The sequence below is a fragment of the Patella vulgata genome, chromosome 2, assembly GCF_932274485.2.
Source record: "Patella vulgata chromosome 2, xgPatVulg1.2, whole genome shotgun sequence".
Lineage (NCBI taxonomy): Eukaryota > Metazoa > Mollusca > Gastropoda > Patellidae > Patella > Patella vulgata.
The window spans coordinates 58,071,276-58,083,404 of NC_065880.2; the positions used below are offsets into that span (position 1 = coordinate 58,071,276).

At 35.3% G+C, this 12,129-nt stretch overlaps 1 protein-coding gene across 1 annotated transcript in view; it reads left to right on the forward strand.

Moving 5' to 3' along the window:
* LOC130010924 (uncharacterized) overlaps window positions 1-12,129 on the forward strand; it is a 59,157-nt gene that overhangs the window by 6,191 nt on the left and 40,837 nt on the right. Inside the window, exon 2 of the mRNA XM_056099163.1 lies at window positions 2,842-2,912. Within this exon, the coding sequence (XP_055955138.1) occupies window positions 2,842-2,912 (71 nt within the window). The remainder of the gene's footprint in view (window positions 1-2,841; window positions 2,913-12,129) is intronic.

The window sequence follows — 12,129 nt, forward strand, 5'->3', positions numbered from 1 at the left end:
TGCAAAAGTGATTTATCAGTTTATCAGTTTTCTTCTTAAAGTTAATATTACACAGTTCACATAACCAACCTTCATCCTCGTTGTTTGTTGACTTTGTTGAATTTATTGTTTTCTTACTACATGTACATATGACTCCCAAGTTATATAATCAGCTGAGTAGTAGGCCAGACATAAAATGATTTTGCCCACTATGTAATGAAAAAGTAGAAAAAAACCTTAAAACAGATAGACAAATTGAGGAAAAATGCAGATTAGTTTTAAAAACATTTGAAAATAGGTTAGAATCACTAGAATACAAAGCTGAGCATTTTGTGACCGTTGAACAAGTTAATGATATTATTTCAAAAAGCGAGGATGTCAATAATGCACAGGACACAGAGTCTAGCATTAGTGATGCAGTACTAAAAGAGGTAACAGAAAGAGAGAAAAGGAAAAACAACGTAATTATGTTCAAAGTTCAAGAGCCCATGACAAATATTAAATTTGTCAAGGACTTGGGAGAGGAAATTAATGTAGAAATTAGTGATGATGATATAGTGAAGGTAGTCCGTTTAGGCAAAAAGAAAGAAACTCAGGAGGGAAATGAGTCTGAAGACAACAATAGACCACTATTAATTACATTCAGCAATGAAAATACTAAAAAGAACCTATTTAAAAATGTATCTAAATTGAAAGATGTTTCGGGTGTTCTCAGAAATGTTTCTGTAGACCATGATATGACACCAAAGGAAAGAGATGAGACTAAGGCATTAATGAAAGAGGCAAAAAAGAAAGAGGAAGAATCGTCGGGGAAATTCACCTACAGAGTTCGAGGACCCCCCTGGGACAGGTATATAAAGAGAATGATACACAAAGAGTAAAAGAAAGAGATGACTTTGTACTGAGTTTTAGAAAGCCAGAGCACCGTTTTGTTAAAAGTTCGTTGCACAAATTGGAAAATTCTAAGCGTTTATTGCACAAGTTTGAAAACATTAAGTGTAGATACACAAATGCAGATTGCATTACAAATAAAATATCTGAGCTCCGATTATTAACGAGAAACCATAAACCTAGTATTTTGGGTATAACAGAGATAAAACCTAAAAACTGTAGATATAGTGTAACAGATGCTGAGATAGCACTTAAGGGGTATGACATGTTTGGTTGTAATATTGGAAATAAAATTGGAAGAGGAGTAGCGATATATGTGAAAAACAATATACAAGTTAACCCAGTTGAATTTAATAGTGATTATCAGGAAGCTGTTTGGATAAGTATTAAACTAGCTGGGGGAGATAATTTACTTGTTGGCTGTATTTATAGAAGTAGTAGTGGAACAGACAGTAATAATGATGAATTAATAAATCTTTTAAATGAGATTCACGATGCAAAATATAGTCACATATTAATTATGGGGGACTTCAATTTCGAGAAGATAAACTGGAATACATGGACAACCCAGTCATCAGAAAACCAAATAGACTTTAAGTTCATAGAGAAAATTAGAGACTGTTATTTGTTTCAACATATAACAAAAGCAACAAGAGCAAGAATTGGTCACGAACCACATGTTTTAGACTTGATTCTAACGAACGAAGAGGGTATGGTAGCAGATATAGAATATTGTAGTCCACTGGGCAAAAGTGACCACTCAATTATTAACTTTATTTTTAATTGTTATATACAACAGGAAAATACAGAAAGAGTGAAATACTACTATGATAAAGCAGATATTATAGGGATGAAACAAGAACTATTCACAACAGACTGGAAAGAAATACTAACCCGTAAAGATGTAAATGAACAGTGGAAAATATTTAAAGAGACACTACTGATCATTCAAGACAAATATGTACCAAAACGTAAGTCACGTAACACAAATGATAGAAAGGGAAAGACAAATATTGACTTTAAAACTTTGAAAGTAATACGTAAAAAACATAGATGTTGGTCACGATTTATGGAAACTCGAGATAGTGAAAAATACCAAGAATATTGTAAACTTCGAAATCAAGTGAAAAACCTAACTGGAAAAGCCGTCAGAGAGAAGGAAAAAGAAATTGCTAAAGATATTAAGAAAAATCCTAAAAAGTTTTGGCAATATACCAAATCAAAAACTAAGACAAGAACTGGAATATCAGACTTAATCACGAAAGAATACGATGACACAGAAAAGTTAACTAACAGTGATAAAGAAAAAGCTAATACACTGTCAGAATTCTTCTCTAGTGTATTTACAGTCGAAGACAATGATGAATGTCCAAAATTGAGTGATATTAATATACAAATAAAAATGGAATACTTAATAATAAGGGAGGAGAAAGTAAAGACACGGCTGCATGACTTAAATATAAGTAAATCTCCAGGTCCTGACGGTATACATCCTAGAATGCTACACGATCTATATGAAGAATTAAGTAAGCCAGTGACAATCATATTTGAAAACTCAATAAAATCAATGGTAATACCAGATGAATCTCGAGAAGGATGCATCACTGCTTTATTTAAAAAAGCTAACCGAAAACTTGCGTCAAATTATAGACCAGTAAGTCTTACTTGTATTCTATGCAAGCTGTTAGAAACATTTATTCGTGACCACGTAGTCGACCATATGAAGAGAAACATATTATTTTCACACAAACAATTTGGCTTTATATCAGGCCGCTGAACAGTTCTACAATTACTACACGTTTTAGAAAAATGGACAAAACTACTAGACGAGGGAGGTAGCCTTGACTGTGTATACTTAGATTTTATGAAAGCATTCGATAAAGTGCCACATAAACGCCTACTATACAAACTAAGAAGATATGGTATATCACATGAATTGATCAACTGGATAGAATCCTTCCTACATAACAGAAAACAGAGAGTAAGAGTTATGAACAGTTACTCTGAATGGACCCCCGTAACCAGTGGAATTCCCCAGGGAAGTGTGCTAGGACCCATTCTATTTGTTATTTACATAAACGACCTGCCTGACAATATAAAATCTGATTGCTACATGTTTGCAGATGACACCAAAGTATTTAAAGATATCAACTCTCAAGAAGATAATGATACACTACAGGAGGATATGCAAGAACTCGGAAATTGGTCTGACAAATGGTTACTACGTTTCCACCCGGATAAATGTAAGGTGATGTCAGTAGGAAAACGACACATCCCGAAATACACATATCGACTGTGTAATACTGTACTACAATTTACAATTAAAGAAAAAGATATTGGAGTTGTGGTGGATGACCTTTAAAATTTGAAGAACACATGAATGAAAAAATTAATAAAGCAAATAGTATTATGGGAATTATACGTCGCACTTTTACGTTTCTAGATGAGTCAACCTTTCTGATGTTATATAAAGCCTTAGTAAGACCGCATTTAGAATACGCTAACTCAGGATGGAATCCATATAAGAAGAAACATATTACAGCAATAGAGAATGTACAACGGAGGGCGACTAAGCTAATACCAGGATTTAAAGAAATGACCTACGAAGATCGTCTAAAGAAACTGAAATTACCAACATTATCATACAGGAGGAAACGTGGAGACATGATAGAAGTGTTCAAACTTACATCTGAAAAGTATGACACAGCTCTACCACCACTACTTGTACCAGTAAATGACAAAGTAACAAGAGGTCACAGTAAAAAACTTTACCAACATAGGTCAAACAAAGCTATTCGTAAACACTACTTTACAAACCGTATAATCAACACCTGGAATAGTCTACCAGAGAATGTGATAAAGGCAAAAAACACGAAAATATTTGAACATAGACTGGATAAATTCTGGAATGAACAAGAACTATTGTATAATTATGAATCCAACCTCGATATCAGAAGAGACTTTCAAATAAATGAAAACGAAGAACTGAGTATAGTGGCCAAAGGCCAGCACTCAGAAGAGGTCCTGTAAGTACCTGTAAGTATGCTATTGACCCTACAATCGGTGAAATTTTATATGGTTTGTCTGGTTATACTTTTGTTCACGAACATCGTCAATTTCGTAAAGGAGGTGGTGTGGGACTTTTGACCAGAACAAATCTAAGAGTAAAGAAGAGGAAATCGGTGAAATTCAAATCTTTCCAATACCTTGTAGCTACCATCAAAACCAAGAGTGAGTTATTCAATGTTTTTATTGTGTACAGATCGCCTTATTCGTCAAAAAACAAGTTCACAGTTGAAGACTTTACCTCTGAATTTAGATCACTTTTAGAAGTCTCTATCTCCCCCAGCTAGGCCACCTATTGATTGGAGGAGACTTCAATGTGCATTGTGAATCGTCTAAACCCGAAGCACTGAAATTGATGGACCTAGTTACCTCTTTTCGGCTTATTCAGCACATTAAGCAAGCTACGCATGACAAGGGTCATATGTTTGATTTACTGCTGACAAGGGATTCAGATGATATCGTAAGCCACATTAACATTGGAAATGAGTTACCTTCAGACCACAGTGAAATTCTCATAAACCTTAACATTACTAGACCAGCTAATCAAAAGAAAACCATCAAATGCAGAATGCTTGTAGACTTGGACCATAATTCATTGAAAGACACTTTAAAGGAATCATTGGATAAACCCAAACCCTATTCCGGTTGAATGGCAGATCACTACGAGTCGGTCATTAAGACTGTCCTGGATAAATTAGCGCCGTTTTCAACAAAGACTATAAAAGTTAAACCCAGAGCTCCTTGGTTCACTCCAGATCTGTCAGGAAAATTGTGCGAAAAGCAGAGAGACAGCTTAAATCCCATGCTCGTGAGATTGACAAACAGATTTTCAAAGCCGAAAGGAAGAAATACAACAACCTTCTCGAACAAACCAGAATGGAATACCAACGAAATCAGATTCAAGAAGCAGACTCGAAAGGACTCTTTAAGATTTGTGAGAAACTAATTGGTCAAAAAAGTACTGTCAGCAATATCTTTCCGTGCACAGCATTATCGGAACAGGCCCCTGCAGAACTGCTTTCAGACTTCTTTATCGAAAAGATCAACAAACTACGTGAAAAGTTTGATTCAAGTACCTCCAGTGAATTACGGAAGGAAAACTGTCACTCAAGATTGGAAGTTTTCAAGCCAGCCTTCCAAATCCTGTGAACTGGATCCAATGCCTATCCTAGACCCTTTCATTACAGACCTGATAAATGAATCCTTGTTGACAGGAGTCGTGCCAGATACTTTTAAAACTGCCACAGTGAGACCGCTTCTTAAAAAGACATGTTTGGATCCAGACATTCTTAAGAATTATCGACCCGTGTAAAACCTGCTTTTTGTGTTCAAAATCCTTGAAAAAATGGTTATATTCCGCTTAAGAAATTATCTATGTGACAATTCGTTATATTTTAAGTGTCAAAGTGCATATCGGCCTAACCATAGTTGTGAAACCGCACTACTACGAGTTCACAGTGACATTGTTAATGCCCTAGATTCGCGATCGCATGTTATTATATCAATGCTTTATCTGAGCGCAGCTTTTGATACTTTGGATCATGAAATTCTGTTGTCTCGGCTGCAAAATCGTTTTGGCATATCTGGAAGTGTTCTCGGATGATTTTCGTCATACCTGAGAAATAGAAGTCAACCCGTTGTTATTGGAAATGGTCATACTTCTTCACGGCAGTACTTGAAGCGCGGTGTACCACAGGGGACAGTTTTGGGTCCTGCTCTTTTCACCCTGTATACCTCTCCCATAGAAGACATCATTGCCAGACACGGTATAGAATCCATGATATATGCTGACGATACTCAGGTTTATATAGCGTGTAAAAGTCTTGACAGTGTAACTGCTTCGGTGGAAGCATGTCTAGATGAAATCCGATCGTGGATGTACGGAAATAGACTAGTTCTCAATGATGCTAATACCGAGGTTATGCACTTAAGTCACGTTTTGATGACTCGCAAATGATCAAATCTATTCGCGTCGGTGACGAAGCCATCACACCGTCCACATCCGTACGGAATTTAGGAGTGATATTTGATTCTAACTGCTCGATGGAGAGTTTTGTGTCTCAAGCATGTAAAAGTATATCTTTCGCTCTATTCAAAATTGGCAGAATTTGTAGACTTCTTGGAATGAAATCCATCGAAAAACCTGTTCATGCAATGATAACATCTAGATTAAACTATTGCAATTCCCTTTATTACAATATGAGTACCCCACAATTTAAAAAACTCCAAAGCTTGCAGAATGCCACTGCCAGAATAGTTAATCTGCCACGGAAGTTTGATCCCATCACTCCGATACACTATAAACTGCACTGGCTCCCAATTGTTGAAAGATGTGAATTTAAAGTACTTCTGGCTATTTTTAAAATGGTCAATAATAAAGCCCCTGCATATCTAAACGAACTTGTATTGGTGAAACGCCCACTTGTATCAACTAGGTTTACACAAGCGCCGTCTCTAGTTTACCCTCCCAAAAAAATATAAATATAAATTTTATGGTGATAGAATATTTAGTCATTATGTCCCTACTCTATGCAACTCTGTACCTCCTGAAATGCGTTCTGAAACTAATATTGGTGTTTTTAAATCCACAATTAAAAGAATCCTTTTTAAACGACATTTTGTTCTTTCATCCATGCACTAATCTATTCTTTATGTTACATTTAATTTTTAAACATCTTTTAAACGTACAGTGAAATTATCATCCATATATTAATTTGCGTTTTAAAATATTTATGGTTCATTGAATTTAATTTTTAGATTTTTAAATGTGAAATGTAATTGTTTTTTTATGGAATATTTTGTTTTAATAATTATTAAGCTTTCATATTACATATGAAAGCTTATTGTTTCTGTTAAGATTATTATTAAGCTTTCATATTACATATGAAAGCTTATTGTTTCTGTTAAGATTATTATTGTTATTTTTTTTTTGTGTTTTGTCCACAAATCGGATTTCTCAGAATCTAACCATAGGATCGTTCTGAAACTTTTACCTATCCCCCCAAAAATGGGTGGTGGCTGTTGATTAAATATATTTTCAAAACGTTTTACGAATCCGAAATCACCGAATTTTACGAAGGAATGTATTTGACCTACAATGCTGTAACTTTGTGACTATTTGACCTATTTTACTAATTCTTTTTTCTTTGAGTATCTTGAAACATTTACTTCAAATCTGCAATTTCGGATTTTGGCATTTCGAAAATTCGTCGCTGTCATTTCGAACCGGAAGTTATTACCAATTTGACAACTTCTTTAATAGTTGTGCGATTTTCGTGAAATTTAGAATGTTAGTAGATCTTGCCAATGCGACTTCAATGATGTCCTTGGAAATTTTCTAAATTATCTCCCCTTGGTGAAATTAAGGATCAAAGTTTTCAAAAAAATCGTCGAAATATAGGTCAGAATGACCTAAAAAAAAATTCGATACTAGACAAGTAATTACTGATTCGTACACAAAATATGGAGTTTGTCGATCGAACCGGAAGTGCCACCATCTTTAAACGTGAAAAATCAAAAAGGCTTTTTTGCTATTTTACTTACAGACTCGGGCGTCATATTTTCGGAATCCTGGAAGGAATACCTAAAAATCTATCGGATCAGAATTTTGATTTCGGTCACGTGATGGTCACCATTTTGAATTGAAAATGAAAAATAGAAGCAATTTGAAGGGCCGGGACTTTGGAACACAAGAACTCTCCGTCTAATTAAGCTAGAATGTTCAAACTTGGTGTAGGCGTTCACTAGGTCAATGTCATGATTGAGTTCAAAGATGAGCATTTTTTGCCTAGGGTAAGCAGAGATAAGCAAGCTGATTTGTTGATTCTTTAGGGCACGATGACATTGGTTATAATGAATGGAGGGCGATGAAACTCTTGTCAATCGAGAGGCTAATAGCTGGCCTGTTGTGTGAAATCATTGTATCATTTTTTATTCGAATTTCTCCTTTGATGTTTTCCGTGCCGACAAGGTTGTTTTCGAGTTTAGCTGGATTTGACTTCGTGCATGCGCTACGCTGGAACCAAAGGTACCATGAGTACTAAATTCCGGCGAGCAACTTTTCACGTTGGTACCTAGGTACCCTGAAAATTTCAAGGTGATACCTGCATTCGTTCAAGTCGTTTGTTCTTGTCACCTGCCTTTCGTCGTTTTTTTTCTAAGTCAATTTACGGCTTCCATGAGGGGAAAAAAGTGGAATTTCGCCGTGACACCGGCACCGATTGTCCGAAAACCATGAAATTTGGACACAATACGCCCATTACCACCCCGGACTCTGTGCCTTACCCCCATTTCGATCCCATTAAAAAAAAAAGAGTTTTAGCAAAAAAACGATTTTCGGAATTTAATATTGGTTTTAATTAATTTTGAAATTGCAAATGCAAAGAGATTTTATCGCCTCTTCCGTATGTGATAGGTACTGGTACTATACACATTATCCTTAAAAGACAATTTTTTTAAAATGACCGTAACGATGTATCGACACTAGAAACCGAAATCGCCTATTTTGACCTTTTTTGACTGCTGAGGCATCATTCCGGTGGTCCAAATCTCTGGAATTTCTAGCGGTTGGCTGCGCCGCGATGATATTTATCACATACTAAATTGAGAAAAATCCTCAGATATCAAGAACAATAAAAATTCGATAAAATACGGCAATTTTTTAAGCAAAAAACCTTTGATTGTTGGGGGCGGGTTTTGAATTTATTTTGAACGTTCTCGGAATCCAACACTCTTCTATTTTTAATATGTGATAGCTAGAATCCCAAGGTACATTCTGTGCATATTTGAAGGCAATCGGAGCACAGGAACGTTGCCTGGGCAGAGCAAATCAAAGGCTTCTTCGTCTTATGACCTTAAACACTGCGTATAAATTTAAAGTCAATCGGATATTAACAGCAAAAGGGGGGCGACGACAATATACGACCACATTTCAATGTGGGCCTATAAAAAGTAAATCATTGCCAATAGAAAAGACCCACCTTTCCCCCAACAACAACCATGTAATGCACTAGCTATAATGGGGATTTTTCTGGAACACAGCGAAATGGGTCTTTTAAAATGTTCACAAGTGTATCACAAGGAGGGTTTGCTTCTTCTCTATGGGACACCCGATACCACTTCTCAACGAGGAATTCAGTCACACAGCCAACACCATTTTGTATGTTTGTGTAATCTTTATTCAGTATAAATCAAGTAATACAAATAAAAAAATACTTGGATTGATGAAAACATAATTTTTGAGAGTTATTCATACATGTAGCATAATTGTTCTTATTTAAAAAATGTACATGATTACATGTTTGTCATAAACAACATTAAATAAACAATCATGTTTCTTCACGATAACAGTAACAGTATAACAATTGTATGAAATATATTTTCCTTTATTTTTTTTTATTTTTAGAAAGGCCACTTCCTTGGTTTAAAATATATCATAAATTGTAGTTATCTAACATATACTTCCATGTATGTTTATCTAACAGATTACCACGTCGCCTTATCTAACAGAGAGTAAATGGTATACAATATCAAATTATAATCTACCAGCATTACTTGTTTCAGTAATTTAATCGTGTGTTATTCTTGTATTTAAGTGAGAAGAGTGAATAAACTATCATGGGTTAAAACAACAATATATGGGAGTAGAAATAAACATTGTATATTGGTTTGTAAATAAATAATTGGTACAGATAATGCAATGTCATACAACATACTTTTTGGATTCGGTACAAATACAACCTTTTTATCATCAATGAAAATAATGTGATTTCAAAGTAACGATGAATAAAAAAACATTGCTTATATAAAGTACATGTAATTGGGTTCATTTAATTCACTTTGTATCTATAATATACATGTAGTATTAAACAATAAATATATTGATTAATGCCAATTCTATACAAATCTCATAGTTGTATTCATGTTTTCTTTACCATAACAAGAAACAGTACAACAGATTTAGTAACAATATATTCCTTTCTACATCCGTCAGAGTGGTTGATGATTCATAGATTCTAATAACCCCTTTTGAAGTTTATATGAAAGCTTTGATATCTGCTATGCAGATCTAGTTGTTATTTTTTTTGTGTGTTTTGTCCACAAATCGGATTTCTCAGAATCTAACCATAGGATCGTTCTGAAACTTTTACCTATCCCCCCAAAAATTGGTGGTGGCTGTTGATTAAATATATTTTCAAAACGTTTTACGAATCCGAAATCACCGAATTTTACGAAGGAATGCATTTGACCTACAATGCTGTAACTCTGTGACTATTTGACCTATTTTACTAATTCTTTTTTCTTTGAGTATCTTGAAACATTTACTTCAAATCTGCAATTTCGGATTTTTTCATTTCGAAAATTCGTCGCTGTCATTTCGAACCGGAAGTTATTACCAATTTGACAACTTCTTTAATAGTTGTGCGATTTTCGTGAAATTTAGAATGTTAGTAGATCTTGCCAATGCGACTTCAATGATGTCCTTGGAAATTTTCTAAATTATCTCCCCTTGGTGAAATTAAGGATCAAAGTTTTCAAAAAAATCGTCGAAATATAGGTCAGAATGACCTAAAAAAAAAATTCGATACTAGACAAGTAATTACTGATTCGTACACAAAATATGGAGTTTGTCGATCGAACCGGAAGTGCCACCATCTTTAAACGTGAAAAATCAAAAAGGCTTTTTTGCTATTTTACTTACAGACTCGGGCGTCATATTTTCGGAATCCTGGAAGGAATACCTAAAAATCTATCGGATCAGAATTTTGATTTCGGTCACGTGATGGTCACCATTTTGAATTGAAAATGAAAAATAGAAGCAATTTGAAGGGCCGGGACTTTGGAACACAAGAACTCTCCTTCTAATTAAGCTAGAATGTTCAAACTTGGTGTAGGCGTTCACTAGGTCAATGTCATGATTGAGTTCAAAGATGAGCATTTTTTGCCTAGGGTAAGCAGAGATAAGCAAGCTGATTTGTTGATTCTTTAGGGCACGATGACATTGGTTATAATGAATGGAGGGCGATGAAACTCTTGTCAATCGAGAGGCTAATAGCTGGCCTGTTGTGTGAAATCATTGTATCATTTTTTATTCGAATTTCTCCTTTGATGTTTTCCGTGCCGACAAGGTTGTTTTCGAGTTTAGCTGGATTTGACTTCGCGCATGCGCTACGCTGGAACCAAAGGTACCATGAGTACTAAATTCCGGCGAGCAACTTTTCACGTTGGTACCTAGGTACCCTGAAAATTTCAAGGTGATACCTGCATTCGTTCAAGTCGTTTGTTCTTGTCACCTGCCTTTCGTCGTTTTTTTTCTAAGTCAATTTACGGCTTCCATGAGGGGAAAAAAGTGGAATTTCGCCGTGACACCGGCACCGATTGTCCGAAAACCATGAAATTTGGACACAATACGTCCATTACCACCCCGGACTCTGTGCCTTACCCCCATTTTGATCCCATTAAAAAAAAAGAGTTTTAGCAAAAAAACGATTTTCGGAATTTAATATTGGTTTTAACCCTGTACCCAGACAAGATATAGATATTATTATAATCCCTATGAAATATTTTAATTATTTACTGCTATAATATGAATTATCACTTATTCCCCGTTAAATAAATATCGGTCACCGGGTGCAGCTGTACAACTTCAAGGACCCTGGCTTCAAGTCAATTTACGGCTTCCATGAGGGGAAAAAAGTGGAATTTCGCCGTGACACCGGCACCGATTGTCCGAAAACCATGAAATTTGGACACAATACGCCCATTACCACCCCGGACTCTGTGCCTTACTCCCATTTTGATCCGATTAAAAAAAAAAAAAGTTTTAGCAAAAAAACGATTTTCGGAATTTAATATTGGTTTTAATTAATTTTGAAATTGCAAATGCAAAGAGATTTTATCGCCTCTTCCGTATGTGATAGGTACTGGTACTATACACATTATCCTTAAAAGACAATTTTTTAAAATGACCGTAACGATGTATCGACACTAGAAACCGAAATCGCCTATTTTGACCTTTTTTGACTGCTGAGGCATCATTCCGGTGGTCCAAATCTCTGGAATTTCTAGCGGTTGGCTGCGCCGCGATGATATTTATCACATACTAAATTGAGAAAAATCCTCAGATATCAAGAACAATAAAAATTCGATAAAATACGGCAATTTTTTAAGCAAAAAACCTTTGATTGTTGGGGG